Here is a 25,489-nt window from a genome sequence, read left to right on the forward strand (position 1 = left end):
TTAACACACTGCCCTATTTCCTCTTTGCGTTTTCGTCAAATGTAAGTTAAAATATCTTACGTGTGATTGGTAGCCATAAAACGATGTGATCTCAGACCTGAGAATTATTTTATGTGCAAGTCAAAGGTAAACATTTGCCCCCAGTCAACCAGAATTTGATACATCTCACTACAATAAGCACATCACGTAACTCCTCCTTAACTCTTCCTATTCATACTTCCCAAATCTCAAGCTGGCGCACATCAACACAAGTGGTGCCTTGGTACATTGATACAGTGACACAAAAGGAAAATGAAGCAATTTGCATTCCTGTTGTTCCAAATTGGCCTAGGTGCCTCAACCCCAATATTTTTGTTGGAAACGCCAGGTTTTGTGTGAGACATTGAGTAGCATTTGTTTAACACAGCATTATTTCAGTTCAAAATAAAAACTCTCATTGCCGAGGAAGCTGCAATTTAGGTATGCTTTACTGGTTGCCAAACAAACTGGAAATGAATAGTAAACCACTTTAAAAATAAAAATGTACACAATCTTAACTTTTCACGTTGTTCATTTTTACAATTTTTTTTAGAACAACATGATTTCCATATCCAACACGACCATGCAGCAGTAACCCATAGATTCATATTGATGTGTGCGCACCCCGGCGAGTTACACGTCACTTGTATATATCAGCTAAGCGGCAGGACATCTGCTTAAGCTGATAGCACCATATAACTCCGAGATTTTACTGATGTTTACTAGCTTCTTATTGACTTTTAAGTTCTTCATGCAGCCAACAAAGGAACTCTTCACAGGGAGCCATGGTGTTTCCAAGGCAGCTGTAATAGAAAAAGAAAGTGTGAATATAATTGGAAATGATTAAAATAGTTTAATTTTTAAGGCGGGGGTGGCCAACTCCAGTCCTCAAGGGCCACCAACAGGTCAGGTCTTAGTGATATCCCTGCTTCAGCAGGGATCGTGCAGTGCTGAAGTAGGGATATCCTTAAAACCTGACCTGTTGGTGGCCCTTGAGGACCACCCCTGATCTAAGGCTACGTGCATTATTAACAGAGTCCAGACAAAAAAAACCTGCTAACCGGCTTTGGTACAGCCAAGCTTTATTCCCCTCCCCCCAAATCAAATGGTTGAGGCTGTAGTCCAATAGTAAATATCCAATCCTACTGCAATGTATGTTATGGGTAAATAATAGAAGCAATCAGAACAAGTATTCTAACAATGACTGTCTTTGCCTAAACATTATTCTGTTTTTCCATACTGATGCATTGTTGAATTAATCTTGTGATCATGGTTAAAACATTATAAATGTGCATGTAATCTTTCAGTGTGTGGGAATACCGCTTTCAATTTGAGCAAAACTCAACGAGCCACTTTGAATATGACCGGCCTGGTTTCTAGATCCTAAGGTAGCGTTACTTTAATAAACATTGACTTGCTAGCCTTGTGGCTCGTGATGAGTGCTGCCCAAAATCTACTGCAGTAAGGTTACTGCTGGGTCTCTGCACCCTGAACTTCAATAGATCGGTTAGGAATGCATCGCCATCGGCTCTTATTTACCGTACTCTGCTGTGAAAATTCAACGTTTTAATTACTGCAGCTGTGCCACTTTTTACACCTGGTTCAAACTCTGTAGAACTTGGGCAGGTTACCTTACCTCCCTAAACCAATGATACCAGAAGAAACACGGGCACACTCTTCGGGGTATGCACTCGTCGTCCATAATAAAAGTACTATACCGTGTATACTGCAGCCATTTATTAAGAAAAATATGTTGTGGATGCTTTTCTTGCACTATCCTTTATTTGTTCCCTTTATTGCATATTTCATTGTGAAATAGCCCAGTTATATTATTATTCAGAGGAACAAAAAATCATATGAAACCGCACTCTGATCACTGCCTATGTCAAGTTGTCTCTGCATTCTTCCTCAGGTACACATGAAAGCAGTGTTTGAACCTTGCATGTTCCTTATTTTGTGTCCTTGTGACATACAGAAAAAATGGCCTTTTTGTTGGCCTAGAATGTTATGGTCAACTCAAAATTATACCAATGGTCAACCACCTGGAAAAGTGCTACATGACCAAGTTATTTCCTGCACTGGAGCTCTAATATACATACGTATACAACTAGGACTAAGAACTTTAGGGACTTATTTCATTTCGTATATTTGGGATTTTCTGCCAAAACACCGGCCAAACAGCTGTTTTGGCATATATAGAAAAAGACCACTAGCGTATAAACCTACACACTTGGGAAATGGTATGGGAAACCCAGAAGAAATATAATAGCACACACTACCCAAATAATGCTGCAATCAATTAAATGTCATATGGATCAAGCATATTAATAATGTACCTGGGATTCCACCGACATAAAGTGGAGCTGTGGTACCGCTGTACAAAGCAGAGCTAGGTCCAACTGCTTGTGTCGATTGCTTGTCTACCTCCAGCTGCACAACATTTTGTTTTTGGCTTACTGCAGCAACAAAAATATAGAAAACAGACGTTAGCAGACAAATGTTACATTCCTAGGGCTCCATATTGAGATTATATGTACATACAATACACATCACTGAGCCCTATACAGTAATTAATAAAGAGCTGTAGGGTATGTAAGAAAGGTTTATGAGTACATAGACATATTATATACTAATCACTAAACATCCACAGGCAATAACATGATTGGGTTTTATAGGATTTCAGTAATAGTCCCAGATGACATGATGCCACTCTAAAGATACGTTAAAATCCAGAAATATTTTTCAAAAAATGCAATCAAATAAAACTGTGTGCCTTATTTTTTTTTAATATGGATTAATTTGAAATCCTTTTTGTCTGGATTAGATATGTGCAACATGTATTTGTCACGGTTCACTAACCAGGTGAAATTTGCCCTGTTTTGATAAAGAAGTTTTTATTTTGAAAGAGATTATTTATTTATAAAAATCAGCCCTCTGCCTCTCAGCCCTCTGCCTCTCAGTACCTCTCATCATTCTCAGCACCTCTCTCCCCTCTCAGCACCTCTCACCCCTCTCAGCACCTCTCACCCCTCTCAGCACCTCTCACCCCTCTCAGTACCTTTCACCCCTCTCAGTACCTCTCACCATTCTCAGCACCTCTCACCCCTCTCAGCACCTCTCACCCCTCTCAGCACCTCTCACCCCTCTCAGCACCTCTCACCCCTCACAGTACCTCACCCCTCTCAGTACCTCTCACCCCTCTCAGTACCTTTCACCCCTCTCAGTACCTCTCACCATTCTCAGCACCTCTCACCCCTCTCAGCACCTCTCACCCCTCTCAGCACCTCTCACCCCTCTCAGCACCTCTCACCCCTCACAGTACCTCTCACCCCTCTCAGTACCTCTCACCCCTCTCAGTACCTCTCACCCCTCTCAGTACCTCTCACCCCTCTCAGTACCTCTCACCCCTCTCAGTACCTCTCACCCCTCTCAGTACCTCTCACCCCTCTCAGTACCTCTCACCCCTCTCAGTACCTCTCACCCCTCTCAGTACCTCTCACCCCTCTCAGTACCTCTCACCCCTCTCAGTACCTCTCACCCCTCTCAGTACCTCTCACCCCTCTCAGTACCTCTCACCCCGCTCACCCCTCTCAGTACCTCTCACCCCTCTCAGTACCTCTTACCCCTCTCAGTACCTCTCACCCCTCTCAGTACCTCTCACCCCTCTCAGTACCTCTCACCCCTTTCAGTACCTCTCACCCTTCTCAGTACCTCTTACCCCTCTCAGTACCTCTTACCCCTCTCAGTACCTCTCACCCCTCTGCTTAATTGTAGCTGTGTGAGACAACACTGAATTAATGACTAGAATAACAAACTATCATTTTCCCTATATTTCTTGTATGCGTTTTTCCGACAAAACGTAAAGAATATTCAATTTTTACTCATTATCTCTGACTGGATAAAAGGAGAAAGTTAGCTTCCGAAAGTTTGTCAAACATAAAATAAAAATGTTAAGGTATCACAAAAAAATAAATAAATAGATGTTAATATATTACAAATCGTAAAATGTAGTTTAAAAATCTACAGGCACCAAGACGTCACGACTACCTGAGTAATAAAACGAAATAAGACTGTTGCTGTGAGTGCTACCTGCTATTGTGTGCCACTTCCCATCACACAGTGATCTCGGAGATGTAACTGAAGCCAGGAATTCACCAGCACCGTTGTTCACGGACACAGTCAGCTGGGAAAAAAAAACAACAGTCAATGTAGGCAACAGACGAGCAGAATTGTACATTATTCAAAATGGAGATTTATTTCAAGACTTATTTTGCCATGTACACATCTAAATTCATCTTACATTGAAGAACAAAACTGCACTCTAAAGGGATTTTAGGAAACCTTTTGCCATCTAATGAATAGAATGAAATATCATTTGGATGCAGTTAAGAATTAAACGTTTCATGCAAATCTCCATGTCAGTAAGTAGGCCCTTTGCTTACCTTCCCGGCATCCATATAAAGGCTTAATCGACTTCCTGTTACATGTCCTACATGCAGTAGGATGCTAGTCAGGGTCTGTGGTCGGATATCCAAAACCATTTCAAATTCCAATCCCAAAACAAAGGAATTATCTGAAAATATGAACAGATGGTAGTTGGTAAATTGCTGAAAGAAGAGTGCGCCAAACTTAAAAAGTTCACCAAAAGGGCTACTTACCGATTACTAGATGTCCTGCTTCTTTAGCGAAAAATACTCCCGTTTCAAAAGAGCCATCAAAACATGGCGTGACGCCGAAGGTGCGAGAGGGGCTTCCCAAAGGCGATCCATTCATTTTCACATCTCTCAAGCAGCCAACAAAACCTTTCTTGGGCACACCCTTGGAAAGATACAGTATTTTAGGGTGTGAGTAACATTGTTAACTTAAATAATCGCTAATAAAAGATGACCCTCCCTGTTCAATATGGTGAGGAGCAGGGCAACACACACATTGGAAGTTAATGTATACTGAGTGTGACGCAGCTTACCGCTGTATTGAGTAGGGGTGTATGTTTATTTGCCATACACATGCTCTTTGAAATAAGATTACTAACATTCAGAATAACAATTAATCATATGCCTAACCAGTCAGGGCCTCGTTATGAGCTGGTTTGTCATGGACAGCTACAGTATACTGATGTCATTCTCGTGAATGGCACGTAAGGAGCCTTGTGGAGACAGGTGTCTTATTATATACTGTAGCACAGCTTTGTTAATATGGTCTGTAAATCTTTCCTACTTGCATGGGCTATTATCATTATAACATAATAAAAACCATCAACATAACATAAGGAGACTACAAAAACTTTTCGGGCCAAATATATTTAACACTTCACGAACAGCACAAGGTACTGATTGCAGCCTTATTGTCTACAGGAAAAATAGCGTTGTACTGGAAAAACGGCTTCATACTTTTTATTATGCTCTTTTTTTCGGGATAAATAATATTTCATCTCCCATCTTGATGACTTGAGTTGTTTTCCCAGATAACTTAATTTTTTTTTTAAGAAAAGTAATAAAGTGTGATTACCTTAACTTTCAAGGATGGAAATCCACCAAGGTGGATAGATGACATCATGTCCAGGTTGAAATTATTTGTCAAGCTTGCTTTGCGAGCCTTCAAACCATCAATGACAAGACGACCATTGAGCCCATCCCAGCTAAAGACTACCTAAGAAACACAAACAAAAGGTTCGTGTTAAGAAAGTTCATTTTCTTGTATTCATCTTTTGCAGTCACAAATATTGAGAAAGTCTCAGATAATATCTCAGAGACAAGTTTATTGTATACAGTCTGTCCTTTCAACTGGTTCTATGATCGAAGAAGTGTTACCTTCAACATGTAATGTACTGTAATTGTCAGTGAAGTGCCACGGCAGACTTGGTATCAGAAGTAGTACAATTGTTTTTCTTTTGTGCTACTTTATAGATTGTGTCATACATCCCCTCTGGTAACAATTTACCGCCCCATATTTAACATTCGGTTAAGCCGTCCAGCCGTGCTGGGGAAGAATTCAACCCTTTTCAAACGAATGAGGCCAAAACATTCTCCAGCACGGGGAAGACGTCTTCACAGAATATTGAATAGGGGCCAAAGCCTGAAAGCATTTTGTCTTCAATAACAATGACGCATTAACAAAACAATTTAGTTTCTACAAGAAAGTGATTTTTTTTTAAGTCCACTTCTACTTAAAGTAGCAATTCCCCCTAACTGACCCATCTTTTTTGTTTACAGAATTAGAACCACTGCGTCCTCGAGCGCTGAACTGCAGTATTATCAGAGCCGGGGACCACCCCGTTCACGGGATATTTACAGGTGACGTTATCAATATTACTTTTTAAAGGGGATTTAAGTGGCTGTCCAATAGGAAGCTGCAACCAATGATTTTCTGGCTTCCTATTGGCCCAAGGTTTGGCAGGTATTTTGTTTGCCCTGGAGGGAAATTTAAATCAGGTATCGTCAGCGTTAAATACTGTGTATCGGAACTGGGGAGTCCCCAGAGCTGAAAATAACACGGTTCAGGTTTGGGGGACCCTCCCTTTCAACTTTCCCCTGGATCCCACCCAAAAAACAAGTATGGTAATATTGGTGATTCCCTTTTTATTTTTGTATGACTTACTTTGAGAACCCTCTCCCACATGGTTTAGTAGAAATAAGCGTTTTAAATATTAAAAGTAATGGAGATTAAAATGAAGCGCCCCCCAGAGGCCAGTGCAGTCTATTGGTTACCATAGTAACCCCAGGCGCTACCGAAGGAAAAACCTCATGATTTTAACTTTTTTTTATTTTTTTTCCGCAAACAGCAGGACATGCTCAGGAGGGAAAATACTAACACTATAGGAGTTAAACTCATATAGGCTACTGGGGGAGAGTGCTGCTTTACATTGCATGGGCCACCTGTTATTTTTGGGAATTGTAGCCCTTTTTTTTGTTGTGTAATGTATTTTTTATTTTGGTATTCCAATGAATGTGTGTTCAGAATCAGTATCTCTGACTGTAATGCACATTATCTGCTCTTGCTAGAGACCGTTTATTTGTAATGCTAATTTATTGAATCCTTAAGTGTTAATGTTATAATTCAGCATGAAAATGCTGCAGTCCTTCATGGCAGCTAAGACTTGTTTGGGCTAATCTGTCATGCTTTACAAAGCCTGGTAATGAACCATTGACATGATATTAATAAACAGTGACATTACAAACATAATACTATACTCCATACGTATAATGTCAGGTAAGAAACACACAGTCCCCATAGGAGTTGTGATGACAAGCTAAATGAAGGTGTTTTGGGACTTAACAAGCCATAGCAGGTTATTTCCTATGTGTCACTCAACCCTATTATACTACTTCTGCATGCTTGAGTTTTTCTAATGAATTATAACCTTAGCACAAATGTTCAATTGTGTTTCGTGTGTTCTCTGAAAGAACCTAGAAGATTAAATGATGTCCTATTTTAAAACCACCCTTCTTGCTCCTCGTACACGTATTTGTCTGTTAATTTGTACTTTTCTATTAGGATCAGGCATTATCTAATTTAGGTCACATGTATTAGTTTTAGCCTTTTCCCCAAAGGAACACAGGATTGTGGATTAGCAATGTTCTGCTTTAGATTGCATCTTTCAGTAGTCAAAAGGCTGGCTGTATGCTGATAACTACAGGTATTCTCTGGCTTGCTTTTATTAGTATGAAACACACGTTCTAGTGCTGTCTTTTAATCTTTTAATCATTAATCACAGACCATCCCAACAAAGTAGTGTTACTCTGCTTGTGGGAGAGCATATTCCTATAAATGGGGCAGTCTATAATTAGATCTCTTTCATTTTTCCTTAAGCATTATATCGTCAATAAAACAATTTGCATACAAGACAAAGCTGTTTTTTTTTCTTTTCTTCAAATTCACAAATAAATAAATATGATCTCTGGACTGTTGTGGTAATGAAATAGGAAATATTTATGAAAGAAAGCACATGTAGACGTAAATAATGTGCTTTGTTTTACAAAATGTGTAATATATTTATAATGCTGTTTTTAATAACTACAGAAAAAAATGCTGTCGTTATTCCAATGATACAAGCAAGGGGATTGCTGGCAGAATGTAGAAACACTGCAATAAGGGGTCTATATACTCCGAGGCAGCTGTTTTATGGACAAAAATCCCCATTGAACATCTGAAAATGGCCTGATACATAGAATGTATCCCTAAGATTATAATGCATCTCTCAGGTCATATCTATTTGATTACAAGAAGCTGTACAGTTCACCACCAGGGAAGTGCTGGAAGGTGACATTGATCAACATGAGACAGCTGTGAGTGGACAGGTCTGCAATTTAAATGAAACATGACCAAGATAAATGTTCTTCTTTGAAATCTACATTATGTTTCCTGTTTCTAAATCGTTCCACATTTGCACAGATATTGAGATTCTTCCCTAAAAGTAATGTGGTACTTACTGTATGCCACTTCCCATCATTGTATTTGTCTCGGCCTCTAATTTTTAGTTTGTTTCCTTTGGTGCCCAATGAAAAAACAAAACGTCCCTTTGAAATATGAAGAGCCAGATGACTCATTTCCTGCTTGTTGGTCATCAAGAAAATCAAGCCTTCTGATTCTTCTGTGCGCACATCCAATGAGAAATGTGACCTAGAACACATGGAACCAAAAGTCACAGCACTGCATGGGGAATGTTCATACTGTATAATCCTTCTAATGTTATGAGTTGTATAAATGTATGCATGAAACTCAAGAGAAAGTTTAATTGAGCACTGTATATATATATAAAAAAAAAAAAAACACATGACAGTGATGCTCTTGTCCCCCTAAAGCCCAGATGAAAGAAGGAAACAGAGAGGAAATATTTACCTGTCTTTCAAAAACTGCTTATTGAGATCATACACCAAGTGGCTTGCAGGAGAGTCTGTGAACTGATGAGATCCCCCTGTATATGTTAGGTTTGAGTAAGTAGTGCAGTCTTGCAGATCGTTCTGTGCTTCCTTCTTGTGCATTGCATTGCCTGTGCTTTCCCCGTAGTACTGTGCAAGAAAAATGTGAGACAACTCATTTAGACATTCTTCCCAAAAAGTGCACTCACACCACTGATATCAGAGAACCCTAACCAAATAAATCAGTGGTGGAATACAGTGACAGCACTCACCCGTATCGTGATTTTCTCAAATGGAACTCCAACATTACAGAGTTTCAAATGTAAGCCAAAAAGGCACGGGAAATATTACAAAGCGTAATATTATGCTGCTTGCGCCAAAGAGTAGAGGTGCAGAAAACATTTTGGGCAAATGTCCTAGTTCTGTGGAGTTTGACACGTGTGTGTGTGTGTGTGTGTGTGTGTGTGTGTGTGTGTGTGTGTGTGTGTGTGTAGAGGTATCTGTACTGTGTTAGCCGAGCGTAATAATCAAAAATGAATAGACGATACCGTTCTGTGGCTAACAAATAAATATATATATATATATATATTTATACACACACATACACACACACACACACACACACACACACACACACACACACACACACACACACGTCCAAGTAAAGCTGACATTGGAATATGAACCATGTCAATTGCATCAAAGGTATGCTACTCCTTATACAGTATATATACATACTGTACATACATACATATATACACGCACCACAAAGATGTGTTAACCAGCTAATTACCATGTCTATATCATGTAGGATGGAATGGTTATAACTCCTGAAGTCATTCAACATCATAGGTATAGGTGGCTCTGCAACGTTGCAAGTCCCAAGGGAAACTTGTTTTTTTTCTTTGTAATCAATAAGGTTTTGAACTTTAGGGTCTTGTGCTGTCCTATAAGAAAAACAACATCAAAAACAAGAAGTTAACGAAGATTCTTCAGCAACATGGGATATTGTTCGGAATTATCATGGGTATTGCCTATTTTTTGGTATAAGTTACAGTTATTGATTATGTGGGGTCTCTATTAATTAGTGATGTTTCAAAATTGTTACAAATGGAATAAAGACTGTATTGTGCATCTCTTAAAGTCAGCAAATCTGTGGGTCCTACTGTAGATTCACCGAGTTATAACTTTAATTGTCTCAGTCACCAACATTATCTGTGATCTTGGCAGAATAGCTTTATCGCCCTGTGCCTTACTTTACCAAGCTATATGTAGAAAGAGAAAGCGTTACTGCTTTTACAACTCTCCCATTTGGTCAAATGCCGCCCAGAGCACTATGACCTATGGTACCAGTATTCCACACCAGAAGCAGTTGCATGAATGCCTCTAACCCAAAATAATTGCTCACTTTGGAATAAAAAGACGTTCTTTATGTCCAATTTATTATATCCTCAGTGACTACATGTGAATATCCTACATCTGAGCTACTGTATAAGTTACCACCCTAGTTTTGAACTGTGTTGATGGCACAAAGCACAACCTTATGAAGTGATCAAACCTGGACAGAGTTCCAAGTCAACTAAAAACTGCATCTACAGATCCAACCTGCAAGTTTACCCAGCTTACCTCTGTATAAAAACATTCGTGATACAGCCCTCTAAAGTATTTCCACCAAAATATATGTCACCGCCAGGGGAGATTCCAGAAGAGCTTGGGGATACAATATCCTTCGACACTTGCTTGTCATCAACTAAGAGTTTCAGCCTAGAAGAAATTGGGAGTAATACAATTTCAGTGTTAACATTCTCCTGTTTCCGAGGCTATAGTCATTTTCTATTTTAGTTAAGGGGATGCCAAAATCAAAACTGTACCTTTATTTACAACAGGGGGGTTGGGTCCAGTGCTTAAATACAGGTAGTATATTGCTCGTGAAAAAACGGTGTGTATATGTGCACATTAAAATCATGGTACGTGTATTTTTAAATAAGAACTCCTAAATTAATTGAATGACACCATAGATACACAGGAATTTGTGTTCCGTTTTAATTCTTTAATATAGGACACAGCACCAATTCTATAACTAGGGAAATAAACTACCCACTTCTAATCATCCTTTAAACCTGATGAAAAAAAGGAGGTGGGCAAATATTATAAATATCTCTTTAGTACCCGAACAGCTCCAGTAAGGACACATACAAAAACCCTTCCAGAAATGCTAAAGGTGCTAATTAAGCTCTAGGGATATGAAAAAAAAGCATTAAATATTTGTGAGGAAAATGTATGGAATCCCCCACCGTGTGCATCTCTTCTCGTTAACTCACCTTAGATAAACTCTGCTGGAGTTGCTTGCCTAATTATCACGTCTTTTTTTCCACACCACACTTACCGCACTGCTCCCATATTATGTTCTACATGAACTTCACAGAAGATATCCAAAGCCCAAGTTAAAGGGGACTATAAGGGTATAGGGACTATTCGTTGATCTTGTAATTTAGTGGCCTTTTAGATTAGGCACAGAGAGTAAACGTTTTATTTATTACTGTAAATTAAAATAGGGCACAAACACACTGAAACCCTCACTGACAATGGCTCCCATTGAATTCAAACCATGTTATCACCCAATACCAACAATTAGGTTGTAAATTCTTCGGAGTAGGAATTGAGTCTTTTTTTAGACACAATACTGACGGGAAATGATCTGTCCCAATTATCTAAAATTATCTAAAAAACAGATATATTTTGTTTTTTACAAACATAAGATTTCACATGTTTTTCTGCTTCAAGTGACTAAGTTGCAAAACAGAGCAAAATATGATTCAATAAAAAACACCCAAATAATGAAAAACTGGTTGTGAGAAAATTTGGCTTAATTAAAATAGGTATCAAAATATGTAGGGGGAGCCAAGTACTCACTAGCACAATTTATTTTGAACAAACTGAAGTTGCAGCATTTAAATAATTGTCATCTCTTTTTATATATATATATATATATATATATATATATATATATATATATATATACACTGTATACTTACTTGTTAGCCTCTTTTATCACTGACACATAATGCATCTTTCCATCCACATATGTGTCACTAGATTGCAAGTCATTATTTCTAATGTTCACTATCACAGTTCCTTCTCCCAGAGATATCTGCAGCTCTCCAGACTGTGGACCAAAAAGTAAAACAAAAACTTTAACCATGCGAAGAATTTCTTTTATGGTTTTAATGTAATTCTTCACATGCTACTAGAAAATGAACCATTTTTCGCAAATCGGGTAAGATAAGCTGCAGTGAGCTTAACCTCTTGCTGCCAGGGAATTCTACAGCACTTTGCAGGCCCCTGTACCATCAACAGAATGAATACAGGATCACTATAAGGGAACATACCCTTTCCGACTAACTAAAGAGAAAAAATGAAGGTTAACCAGATGTTTACAGCCTTTGTTTTAGCTTTAATGCCGTATGCCGTCCAGTATTATAAAATGAGGTTTACATATGTCTTTGAAATACAAAAAAATATTTGCTCTACATATATCCTGTTAAAATCGTACAGCTGAAATGCACCCCGCTTACAATAGGACGCAGGAATAAAAAGGGTCCTGCTGTTCAGACTGTTTTTTCTTTAAGGGGGGAGTTTTTTTTACACTACCTAAATCAGGGAGGGGGGGGGGGGAGATCCCATGGCGACAATCTGTAGTCCCCCAACCACCGTGAGTGTATGGTTCCCGAGATATAACTTAATTCCTCTACCGAGCAAGAATATGTGTCTGTTCTGCACAATATGGCCACTGTGTTCAACCTAGCTCTGGGGACCAATAGGAAGCTGCAACATCATTGTGATCCTTTCTTTTGGTGATCCTGCGGTCATACAGTATTTATCTTTTTTGGTGTCTCACACCGGCACAAAAATGTGTTCCTGTTGCTTAAGTGTTTGATTTTGCACTTAAAAAAAAACAAACAAAAAAAACCCCCTAAACTGTGCTGTAGTAACTTCACTCTGAAAAGTCACTAGTAAAAATGTGATGGCTGACCATGCACCCTGTGACACTCTCCTGGTTACTCACCCTTCCTTAGAGTTCATTCAATTCACTGCAACTCTCTCGCTTATCCACCTGACCATTATACAGATTATCTGACGCTGTTGTGTCTGCTATTATGCGGTAACGCACAGAATCATATAACTTTGCAACTCGCAGCTCTTTTCAATTGCAAATCGCACAAAAACACATTGTAACTCACACCTGCAGTAATGCTTTATTGTGCCACGGGATGCGGTAACGTATGCAACATTTGTGGGATCTATGCCTAGGCTGAGCAGTTTGTTCACAAGATTCCTATGTAGCACTGTGTCAAAGTACAGTAATTATTCTAAATAGGAAGCACTTGCTACATTACTGTACCTAGCTCTAACAGGAGCAAATCCTATTCCTATCTAATCCAGGCCCAGTTTGCCCTTCTCTGGACAGTTCTACTATCGAACTGGTCCCCGCAAGCACTGCAATAACCTTTACAGATGTAGCAAGCCTTATTGTATTCGGGCAAGAGGATTATCACTGCAGAAGGTCTGCTCCGGAAGCATGGAGCCCTTGCAGCGAAGTCGCAGCAGCACTCTCTCGAGTTGCGGATTTAAGCTTTTGTCAGCCACAGTGCCATAGGCAGTAAGTCCTGGTACATCTGTCCCGCTCTTTGCACAAAACACCCGGGAAATTTCATTTTTTATAAAATGATCTCTAAGTAACAGGACTTCATTTAACATGCAATAATAGTCCACTAATTCGTCTTTATAATGCAACAGTGTGTTGTGGGCTTTTGTAAAACTGTGAACACACAATCTTCCTAATTGTGAACACATGTCTTACCAATGTGGCTAATACCAATCAACGTATTTACCATTGTGGTGCTGGGTGTAAAGGGAAGGCATAACAAGTTCAGAGTTTGTACAGTATTCACCTTCACAATTAAAAAACAAATCAACTAAAAAACACTTGCTGAAGCTATTTCTTGTAATCTAGGGCCTGGTGACATCCCTGTGTTTGCTCCAGGATTTCATACATTTGCAGCTCCTTCTTTTAGACAGTTGAATTTGCAGTCAGCCTTAAATGATCTCGCCCAAAAATACAAATTCCTTTACCTGTGCGTTATGATTAAACAGCATAGCATTGGCCTCAGAAGTTTGAAATCCAAATGACGCCTGAAAGTCATTGGGGAAAGGAAATCCGTCTGATTTCAGTGCAAGTGTTCCCCCACGGGAGAATTCTGCTGAGCGGACAACCTAAAGGAATACAGAGAAGAGCAGCAATTACTTGGTGCAGAAGGGAACCAGAGACTGCTTTCTCAGAGAGGATGCTTGAGGTTCAGGAATAGTGTCAACTCTGAGTTACTATGAGAAAAACAACACAGACTCGCTTGGCCCCCTGCAGACGCACTTACCAGAACGCCCTCCTACTGTCTCTATACGTTCTTCCTACCTACCAATTAGATTGTAAGCTCGTCGGAGCAGGGACTCCTCTTCCGAAATGCTACTTTTATGCCAGAAGCATAAAACATAGAACATTCCCATGTTCTGTAATTTGTATTATTTGTTATTTATATGATTGTCCCGTGTATTACTACTGTAAAGCGCTATGTACATTAATGGCACTAGATAAATAAAGGCATACATACATACACTTACAGACATAGCCCTTGCAGTGGTGAGGTCAAGGCAAAGCAAAATGAGGAGGTTTAGTGTTTAATGCACACCTATATATTGGATTATTAAGTTCTGCACTTTGCTAATGATGTATTCTTGCCATATGTTTTTTTTTATCACTTGAATTTTCTTATACTTTTTTCAAGGATGGGGGAGGAGGAGTAACAACTGAGGGGGGAAACAGCAACAAAATCAACATAAAATCGCGGTGAATAGATGAGTAACAAAACATAATATTCATAGCAAAAATAAAACAGTAATCAGGGGAAATTTGTGGGGGGTGCCCGGGGAAGGGTCTGGGTGCGGAACGGGAAAACTGGGAAGGGGGGAATGTATTGGGGTGGAGGGAGGGTAGGTACCAAGATCAAAATTGAATGAGTAACTTCGCTTGCTTACAAATATTTTTCCTCCGATTTAACCAAACTTACCGTATGTTTTAATTAAAATATATCTCAGCTTGGAATGTTCTTTGTTTTATTTCCTATTTAAAGATGTGGGCCTTGAATAAGCATGCAGCATTCTGACTTACGTTCCAGTTGTCGGGGATCCTTCGGCTGACCCCATAGGTTTCTTTGAATTTGGCGGAGCTCCTTGGGGTCTTCACATTTCTCATACAGCCACGGAATGGAGGGGTTTGAATATTAAATCTATTCGGAGACAAATAAAAATCAATACAGTTGGAGAGTTTTGACAAAAATACCAACACCTGAAAAAATAAATGAGAATTTCAGAATAAATATGAGTACTTCAGACTTTTATTTGGACTAACAATTGATATTATAAGACAAGCTTTCGACAGTTGTCTCTCTTCCTCAAGCAATTCTTATTTACAATGATTCCATGAGTTAAACACAGATTACATACATATATAGTAATACATCATAGTTTTTTTTAGGGGCCTATACATTGAATTGCGAGATTAACCATGCAAAATAGAATACAATAATAAAAAGGAATCATTGGGTCTGTCAGGAACAGGTAGATAGCCTGCAGAACTAGTAAGGCAGATCAGCAGGAAAAATTGCATAACCAGAGCTAGATATAGAACATGAAGTTCAGTTTCCGTGTCCTATACATAGGATCTCATGCATGCAAGACCAGCACCGACCCACAACAGAAAGGTGACATTGGTGAACACTAAGATTTCCCTGTCACACATTACTAAATAGTATACTCTGTCTTTTCGTTTTGAAAGGTAATTCAATGAATATCAGTCCTAGAGAGAGAAGCTCGTAACACCAGGTGAGAACAGACTGTATCCACCACATCTATGCAGGTTTTCTTCCATGAAGGTTTGCACTCATTCTGCTGGAATGATCTCCTTACAACATGGACAACTGGCTGCTTTGTAATTGGTGCTGTTTTGATTTAAATCATTGGCATCTTATGACGTAGCACCGTTTAGTAAACATGGGCCTACATCCTATGAAAAATCTTTGATAAGTATGACCTGATGTAGCCCTGCAGTTTTGGCCAGTGGCATAGATGTGAAATCTGAGTGCCCTCCATATGCAGGATGTGCCAGAATGTTACGTTCTCAATACGACTTTCAAGCTCTTAGCTCAAGATAAATCTCTTCAGGTAGTCCCACGTTTCAGCGATTGAAATCATTATTTATTGATGAGGGCAATTAAAACAGTTCTTCTATTAATCATTAACTCACTTTTCTCTAATGGATGACGGAATTCCTCCCACATAGTAGGTGTTGAAGCTAAAGATGTTCACATCACTGGCATTTATTGCAAGCTTCTGACCTTGAGCAACGAGTACCCTCTTTTGGTTGCTGTTAGTCTGCAGCAAAATCTGTGGGAGATAGGAAATTACAATTATTTTTTTCATTTAACTAGCTAAGATCGCCAACACATGCCTTAACGTGTGTGGTTATATATATATATATATGTATATATATATATATATATATATGACATTTGTAAAGCATTACTTGATGCTTCCTAAAGCCCATGAAAATAAACACTGTACATTATGTAGAGCAATAGTGTTTCTCACTCCCAAAAAAATCAGCTACAAACACATACAGAATACACTTGCCTGTGCCAAATTATAATTATCCCTAACAACACATTCCCTATTTCCCACATTACACTATTTTTTGCCTTCTTTGTCTATTTTGGGTTGCGCTCCCCTGATGTGGAGAAAATTACTTGCCTTGTGCCCGCATGTTTTCCATCTTCCTAATCATGCTTGCGGCTGTGTCAGTGTGCAAGTGTGTTTATGTTTTGTGAATTTTACTATGACAGGTAATGAAGGCTTTCTGAATACCGTGATAGCAACGCTCATAAAAAGGGTGATTTAAATGGTCCGGTGATGCATGAGGCCCTTAATGTAAAAGATGTTATCATCGCCATTCACTTTTTGTCCTATGAGGAACTGAACCTACAAGTGACGTAGTTGCTCTTCATAAAATATTATATGGTTTATGTGCCCCTCCCCGTCCACCTTGTTAGTACCCATGCTCCACCCTTACATATTATCTTTAAGTATATATATTCTTAATTCCGGCTCTGCTGTTACCTAAAGGGGCATTGACTCTTGCCCATATTTTTAGTTTTATGTTCTTATAAATGCAGCAGTTCTATACATTTACGGCAAAGCAATTATCTAAGCTGCCGATCGATCCGTTTCCTGTAATCGGCAAAGATCCTGCTTCCCAGGGCACGCTATATGGCCGCCTGTTTCAAAAGAGGAAGTGCTGCGGCTTCCTAAATAGTTGCTATGCAACTCAAAAAAGCTTAATACATTCAAAATCATTCAAAAGGGCATAAAGAGTGAAAAAAAATGCAGTAAGTATTAACTAATACTACACAACTGATTAAAAAAAAACACACAAAAATAGAATTTTGAATGTAATGTTTGTATAACACTTAAATAATAGACCTGCAAAGTTTTCAATACTCTGTACAAAATAATATAATTTACTGTATGAGGAACTAGTAACATTTTTTGCTATTGTAACACATGAGTTTTTAGTGCCTGAGGCACAGGGAGATAAAGTGACTTGCCCAAGATCACAATGAGCCAACACCAGGAATTGAACCAGGTTCCACCTGCTTCAAACTCAGTATAGCACTGGAACATTTGTCCATAGTTGAGACTAGTAATATGCAGACCCTACTACAGTATATATAATGTAAACATTAAAGCAGTTCATTATTAGTACATACCAAATAGTCTTTTCCATCATTTATACGGGCCTGATCACTTTTTACTTCTTTCACAGGGTCTGAGTTTATTTTGTATTTAAGCACGAGGATACCATCTTCAATATTTATACTGATGAAATTGTCCTGCAATAAGAAAGCACGTCATGTACAGTATAATGCTTTTATGATTATTTACAAGCCTTGCAACTGCAGTCTTTTGCTACCGTTTGGAATCAACCTCTTCACTTGCAAATGGGTCCCAGTGGCAGTGGAGGGATAATCTATGGGCATACTGGAATAACCAGTTGGATTGCAAGGAATTTCCCTACTGAATTTCTAAGCTTGGAACAGGTACATATATATACACTGTATATGAGGAATATTATTTCTTTCTTTTGAATAATGTCCAAAAGCTTAGGATAATTGTCGCTAAAGACTTCAACCAACAGCACAACCTTCCTAGGATACTGGGGAACCAAGAATGCTCAGAGACCTAAGCAGGTTGTGGTGGTAGGGAACTCAAACATTAGGAGGATAGAGGCTGCAATCAGTTGCCGTGACCGCGAGAACAGTTTGCTGTCTCTCAGGTGCTCTGGTTCAGCACATTGTGGATCAGGAATTGTTGGGAGGCGCTGCGAATCACCAGCAGCCATTGTTGGGAGGCGCTGCGAATCACCAGCAGCCATTGTTGGGAGGCGCTGCGAATCACCAGCAGCCATTGTTGGGAGGCCCTGCGAATCACCAGCAGCCTCGGTACATGTTGGCACCAATTACAAAGTTAGAGGAAGATTTAGGGTAAGCAATGACATACAGAAATATGTATTCAAATATAATCTTTGCATACCTCGTTTTCGGCAAAGAACAACAAGCCAACATCTGCTGTGGTCAGAATAGTTTGTTCAAAGCGTTGACTATTGATCGGGCCGACAGTTATTTGTATGCTCGCATATCCGGTGCCCTCAAAGAAGCTGGTGTCTGACTCGTCTCTATATCTACAATAGAAAGAAGATCCAGGATATGGTGAACAAAAAGTGGAGCACAGCTTGTAAAAACCTGGGGCTGGATGTACAGGTTAGTCAATAAAAACAACCTTATTGGAGTGGTGACAACGTGGATGATGGCAGGTAAGTCACTGACGCGTTTCGCGCTCACGGCGCTTTGTCAAAGACATAACTCTGATACACTGACATCTGGAACTCTGTTCTTTTCTCTCCTATATCTACAATAACAGTTTTTTTTTAAATTACACCCTGGGCCTCATGAAAATAAAAACAAACACAGAGAAAGGCAGCTATAAAAAAATGTACTTGACACATGGGACGTAAAAGTATCTCAACCCCTCTTCAAAAACGAATAGATTACTTCAGCACCAGAAGATCTGCAAGTGTATAACAATGACATGCATTGCAGGCCCTAATATCGCTCAATAGGTTTTAGATATACAGTACGTAGGTTGTTAATACAAGTAGTCTACGTGTACATTTCCATTTTACTGTCTGGCAATGTTACTTAAATGTATTAAGGAGTAGATTCAACCGGCTTCACCTTACACTTTCACATGTGTACTATTTTAATACAGGAAGTTTTTGTGTATAGTACATAAACTATACACAAAAATATAATTTGTGATTGTAATCAGAATTACTTTTGTTTCTTATTTGATCATTGATCAAATGAGTTGGAGATACATGTAGTGTTTTGTCTGAAATTAATCTGTGTATTTTCTGTAATCTAGATTTGGGTTTTCTATTGCAGATTTATTTGTATGTATTTATATGAAAGATAGATATATTTGCCAGAAAACGTGCTGGGAGTTTGCTATTTAACCCTGTTGCACATGGTGCAGACTGTTAACCATTCAGGTTAATCCCACCTCACACCTGCCAGACTTTTTTTGACACAAACCAAAATGGGAAAAACACCCCTCATGATCTTTAAAAAAAGGTGATGCTAAAATGGATATGAGATTATTCCTCCTATTTATGACCCTCCACAAATACAAATACTGTATATTGTATTGTACCTTGATACATTGCAGCAAAGCGACACAAGCTGAAAATCCCCCTCTCTGTACTATTTTTGCCTAAAATGGCACATACAGATGTAGAACAGTACATTGCTTCTGCCATGTCATGTTATAACGCAGAAATAGCACAGAATATCACAGAGCTCCCATAGCATTCAGTGGCTGTGGACAGAATATCCCAGAATATCCCACCATAATATGACAACAGGAGCAATAAGATTTGCTACAGAACATCTGTAGGTCTCTTAATCTAGCCTTGCAGATTTGTTGCAAACTCCTCAGTTTGCACTGCATTGCACTGCAGGTTTACTACTGTGACTACTTATTCATCTCCCATTGCACCAAAACCCAAAAATGCAAAACATCAGTAATTTGTGCTACAAAATGTTGCCTGAGGCTAAGGCCCCGCTGCACGCGCCTGCACGCCCGCCTTGCGTCCTGGCGGTGCACACCTCACAACTCAACTCACCCTAACTTAACTTCCTCAAAAGATAATCAATAGTTTAAGAGCTACAGTATGCCAGAGAACAATTCAATTCTTCAGGACCCAGAAGCTCTGGTTGCGCACTGCATGTCTAACAGAGATGAGTGGAAGGTGTTCCAAAAATGTGAATGCACCCTTAGGTGCTGAACCTACTGTACAATCTCCCTTATAATATGCATAACTTTGCAATCATCCTGTAATAGGAGTTACTTCTACCGCACTCACTGTCCTACACATATATGTGACCCAATACTCTCTTCTACTGATGTATGCATGGAAAATTAGAAGGGAACTCTGACAACTTGGATCCACCCCCCTGCCGGCGATCTCCCCTCTTCATTGGCTCCCTGGCGCACCACGTGACGCATCGCCGCACAGGAACAGCATCCTGTTGAAGCCCCTGCTGGCTGACGCGTCACAGTACACAGGGAGTGAGGCGGAACCGGGGACTGCCAGGAAGACGGTAAGGAGCTGGTGGGAGGCGCGCATGCGGCTGCACGCACCGCCGACTGCAGCAGGGACCTGGCTTTAAAGCAGTTGCTTGCGCTTCTCGCTTTGTAGGGGTGGGGGGATTTTTTAACGTTACCTTAACTGGTCAGTCTCTTGGAAACAATCTGCCGTACCCTGACCTGTGGTGACCTCCCTATTCTCGAGAAACAATTTTCTCCAAAGGGCACTAATATTTGCCCGGTGTACACAAAATAGCTGCAGGGGTAAGCCTAGCTCTGGCGCTCCATAGAAAGCTTCAACGTCATATTTGGGGGTTGGGGGGGGGGGGGGCTTGTGCGTCTCCCACGGCACAAATAAAAATATCCTCGGAGTTCCGGGGACTGCAGATCAGCTGCAGGGGAACCTCCCAGTCCACGTACAATTTTGAAAAAATATACAGAAAGAAGCGAGGACACTTGCTTTAAACTGCTTGTAATTCTACATGGCAGAGCACTTCTTGCAGTCCTTATTTAACTAAAAGCAATGGAGCTGGAATGTACCACTGATAGAAATTCAAGTCACCTATTGTACTGATGTTGACAGTGCTGCTATTCAGTGTGGTAAATGTTTCTGTGACGTAAACTACAGTTTTACGTGAAAGCGCGTTACCTTATGTGAACCCCTTCCCCCCAAACACATGTACAGTACCGTGCCATTGTTGTGTGAGCAAGCATATGCTGGGTATGACTATTAACAGAAAGTTGTACCTTCTACATGGCTCCACTTCGGTGGTATTCAGGTTGAACGTTCTCTTGAAATTATACAGACTGATAATATTTTCGTTGAGATCATCTAACTCAATGCAGCCCGTGAATTTAGCAAAGTTCAATTTAGGGGGAGGCTGAAAAAAAACAAAATAATAAAGGAGTAAGTATACTGCCAGTCCGTCGTGGTCTTGCAGATATCAGCAGCGGACAGAGAGAATGTTGGTGACGACCAGCACCGATGTTCTCCACGAGTACACGGCGGGAAAATAAACGTAAGGCGCTGATAGGAGTAATAAAAAATATATCAACTTAAAGAAATAAAAACAGAACACGCGCTGTATACATATTTCATACTATGAAGACATAGCAGAGGACATGCTGAAAAAAAACCAATCAGTCCCTGAAACATAACGCAATAATTGAGAGAAGCGCTCCTCGAAATAAGAGATTACTCGTGCTTAGAAAGCTGCGCAGGAACGCTTCAGTGGTGCAACAGTAAAAAAAAGTAGTGTATTATCAGTTATTCTATCATATAAAGAGCAGCCAATACAAACGGATGGAAACACTTACTGTAAAGTCAGATGGAAACCCTCCAACATAAAAGACAACTTCGTTGGGATCAAGGTTAAGAAGAGTCTTCCCTTGCACGGCTGTTTTGTAAGTAGTAGTTTCTGGTCTGATTGACGTGGCTGATTTGATGTATTTCAGGGTAGCATACTGATAGATCCTGAAAAACAAATATTAACCCAGAGTAAGCTAAAGCTAGTTTATAGATAAGTACTAAAATATATATATATATATATATATATGTGCATATGTTTGAGCATCGTACCGTTCAAAGACAACTCGGTCCATAATGGCTTCTTCTGTTTTACTCTGTGTTACCAAAGGTTGCACGTTTATTTCAGCTTCATCGTCTCCCAGTTTGTAGACACACAGGAGCCTGTCATCGTCAACAGCCAAGCCAATGTAGCCCTTGGAAGGCTGCAGAAAACACACATTTTGATAAATGCATTTGTATCCCTCTTTCTTATTTGGATATAGCATGTACAGTACTGGAGAAATCAGTATGTGTTACTCATTCTTATCCACATACATTTAATGATAGGTGGAAACTTGCTGCTGCCCAAATACAGTCCCACACAACCTAATCCAAACTACTAATGAACAATGACTGGTGGTCACTTGATTCTTGTTTGCCAAAGTGAACGTTCATTCATAAGATACTGGGGTTTGTATTTCAAGCTAACAGACTACACAATTAGTGCACAACATTTTTCAGCAAAAGTTTTTAAAATGGCTGTTATCAAGTATTATGAAATAAAATGCACAACGTTTCTAAAGGATTCCTAAACTTGAAATCTCAAAATCATAACAATTTCTAATTTCTAATGACAAAGCATTTCAAATATCAAAATCTAAAACATTCTTAAACTTTTCTAAAGCGTTCTACCAAATTCACAATTCAAAATCTAAAGTTTAACATCTAAAATGTTATTTTTTTTTTACTGTAAAATCTTTAGGCTTTAGAAGCTCTATAAAAACACAGATACGTGTCCCCTCTTTTTGTGGTATAGCTAATACTTACATCCTTATTGCCCAGGTACATGACAAACATTCTTGAGGACAGCTGTCGCTTGCGGCGGTCTGAACGCGAGTTTGGTCTTTGGAGAAAAAATGAAAGAGACGTGTAGGCTTTTAAATCTTCAAGGTTGCTTGGAGGTCGCACCTCAACCCCAGCACTGCCATTGAACCTCATGGGTATAGCAACCTATCAAGAAACGAAAGACAATGCAGAGGGGTTTCCAAATGTTTTAGTGAAATGATTAGTTTGTAAATGAACAAAAGATTTTAACGGTACAAACAAAATATAACTGGATTTGTAGTAATGCAAATATATTTTCTTCTAGCCAGCCCTTATACCAATGATGCCCCAAATCCCCTTTGAAGTTTGCAGGCTTTAGTACATTGTAATTTGCCTACGTGGCTCACAGCAGTTGTAAAGTCATTTGCCAATTACATTCACATTTAACACTAAAGTTGTTTTGCATCAATTTGCAAACTTTTATTATTCATTATATTAGCTAGCTTGTAAGTTTTATCTAAATAAATGTGTTGCTAAGCACTGAAAATGACTGCTTTGAATTTGTGTAGCTCACAATCCCACAATAAAAAGTACTTTCAACCACATTCAGAAATATTGTCTTTGTTCACCGCATTATGTTTTAATGAATGTATTGTACTATCCAGCACTACTGAGATACTACAGAAGATTCAATGAAAAATCTTCATGGTAAATAAATCACCACCATCCCACTGTAATATTACATTGGCACTCTACCATATTCACCTCCTGTAGCCTATGGCACAAATCCACCTTTGTAAATGCTTTCAATGCCCAAATATTTTTCCCATTTGTGAAGCAATTAGGCTCCCAAAATGGCATAGTCGGTAGATATAGAAAATGAGCCATACAGTAGGTGATGATTATGTAACTGCAATATGGAATACTAGGGACTATATACAATGAATGTTACATTCATCATTTCACCCTGTGACGTATACTTATTAACATGTCAATGTAAGTCGTGGATGCTAGAAGAATTTGTAAAGCAGTGTCGGAAAATTGACCCGATACAAGATGCATTAAGGCAGGAATTTTTAAAAAGATAAAATACTCAGAGCCACTCTATGTTGTATTGTACAACCGAGCAGCAGCAGTTACATGGTTAACACATTTATCAAGTGCTTTATCATCACCAGGCAAAAAATGCCCAGCATATATCTGCGAATATAATGTAAAGTGTGGTGTAAAACCCAATGTCTGTGACAGAGTGAGTTGCACCTGGTTGCATCTGGTACTGTATGTCTGCAGCATTTGTTCTGTTGTAGACTCAAAGAAGACACATTACGTGCAGGATTTCATGACTTAGACAAGAGCCGTCACATGTATCTGTTTTCTGCCCTGCGATGCACAGGCTACTTCTATAGTTCTGGTAGCATTTTCCCTTAAAACCAGCCGTGATGTATTTAAATTGTCAGAACCAGTCAAAATAAGCAACAAATTCCAATTAGCAATTACTCTGGGGAACTGTCAATTATTTTCCCCATTGGTTATGGCATAAAGAGCAGAAACAATCTTGCAGAACGCAAGTATAACATATAGTACCAGTTTAAATGGGAGCTATGGAGGTAGCAATACAGGCGGTCACCAATACCTTGTTTGCGGCATCCCGGGCCTGCTGAATGAGCTCTCTGATGCGGTTTACATTTTCTGAGATATTTGCTAATGGCATCAGCTCGTTGATGGAATTGATTTTGTCAAAGAGATCCGGAAGTTTGTTTGTTAAGTTCTTTACTGAGATTTAAAAGGAAAATAACCAATAAAGAAACAGCCATGGGATATAGAATAGAGAAGAGGATATGGAAAATTCAGTGTACACATAAGCCATCAAAGTTTCTGACCCGTCTTTTCATGTCCCCCCAGCCAGATCAGATTTTAGGAACAATCAATAGATTACTAAGCACATGTGTTTGCAAATACTGTATGTGAGTGTGTGCTTAAATGGTTACATGGTTACCACTACATCTCAGCCCTCATCCACAAATACATACCTACACTCCCCTTACATTCTGCCCACAACATCCGCCTTTCCTCCCACCTTATTACCTCCTGTCACTCCCGCCTGCAAGACTTCTCCCGTGTTGCCCCCTATCTCTGGAATTCCCTACCACGCACCATCAGACTGCCTCTCAGCCCCAGCATTCAGATGTTTAAAAACTCCCTGAAAACTCACCTTTGCAAGGAAGCCTACTCGCCTTACAGCTAACATCCAACTCCCCTCCCAACAACATTTGGACCAGCTGTGTGGCTGCACCAATCTGCATTCTACGTAACATCCCCACCCCCACCCCCCCAAAAAAACAACATCAATGGCTTCAGCTGTCAGACTGGGTCATATTCTATCCTGAGCCCCACCTTATCCTACAATGAGCAGCCACCTTACCTTCTTGTGTCAACATTATCCCTCATTCCCTCTAGATTGTAAATT

The 25,489-nt window shown here is 39.5% G+C and overlaps 1 protein-coding gene across 1 annotated transcript in view; it reads right to left on the reverse strand.

Moving 5' to 3' along the window:
- Window positions 1–449: 449 nt before the first annotated feature.
- LAMA3 (laminin subunit alpha 3) overlaps window positions 450–25,489 on the reverse strand; it is a 331,820-nt gene continuing 306,780 nt past the window's right edge. The window contains exons 57-77 of the mRNA XM_075584995.1: window positions 24,656–24,795; window positions 23,026–23,208; window positions 22,270–22,421; window positions 22,008–22,164; window positions 21,438–21,571; window positions 18,576–18,723; window positions 17,753–17,875; window positions 16,234–16,373; window positions 15,100–15,217; window positions 14,010–14,150; window positions 11,912–12,042; window positions 10,503–10,640; window positions 9,670–9,823; window positions 8,857–9,026; window positions 8,448–8,637; window positions 5,527–5,667; window positions 4,677–4,836; window positions 4,461–4,591; window positions 4,108–4,201; window positions 2,355–2,474; window positions 450–821 (exon numbers count right to left, since the gene is read on the reverse strand). Coding sequence (XP_075441110.1) covers window positions 676–821; window positions 2,355–2,474; window positions 4,108–4,201; window positions 4,461–4,591; window positions 4,677–4,836; window positions 5,527–5,667; window positions 8,448–8,637; window positions 8,857–9,026; window positions 9,670–9,823; window positions 10,503–10,640; window positions 11,912–12,042; window positions 14,010–14,150; window positions 15,100–15,217; window positions 16,234–16,373; window positions 17,753–17,875; window positions 18,576–18,723; window positions 21,438–21,571; window positions 22,008–22,164; window positions 22,270–22,421; window positions 23,026–23,208; window positions 24,656–24,795 — 3,011 coding nt within the window. The 3' untranslated portion in view covers window positions 450–675. The remainder of the gene's footprint in view (window positions 822–2,354; window positions 2,475–4,107; window positions 4,202–4,460; window positions 4,592–4,676; window positions 4,837–5,526; window positions 5,668–8,447; window positions 8,638–8,856; window positions 9,027–9,669; window positions 9,824–10,502; window positions 10,641–11,911; window positions 12,043–14,009; window positions 14,151–15,099; window positions 15,218–16,233; window positions 16,374–17,752; window positions 17,876–18,575; window positions 18,724–21,437; window positions 21,572–22,007; window positions 22,165–22,269; window positions 22,422–23,025; window positions 23,209–24,655; window positions 24,796–25,489) is intronic.

The sequence above is a fragment of the Ascaphus truei genome, chromosome 2, assembly GCF_040206685.1.
Source record: "Ascaphus truei isolate aAscTru1 chromosome 2, aAscTru1.hap1, whole genome shotgun sequence".
Lineage (NCBI taxonomy): Eukaryota > Metazoa > Chordata > Amphibia > Anura > Ascaphidae > Ascaphus > Ascaphus truei.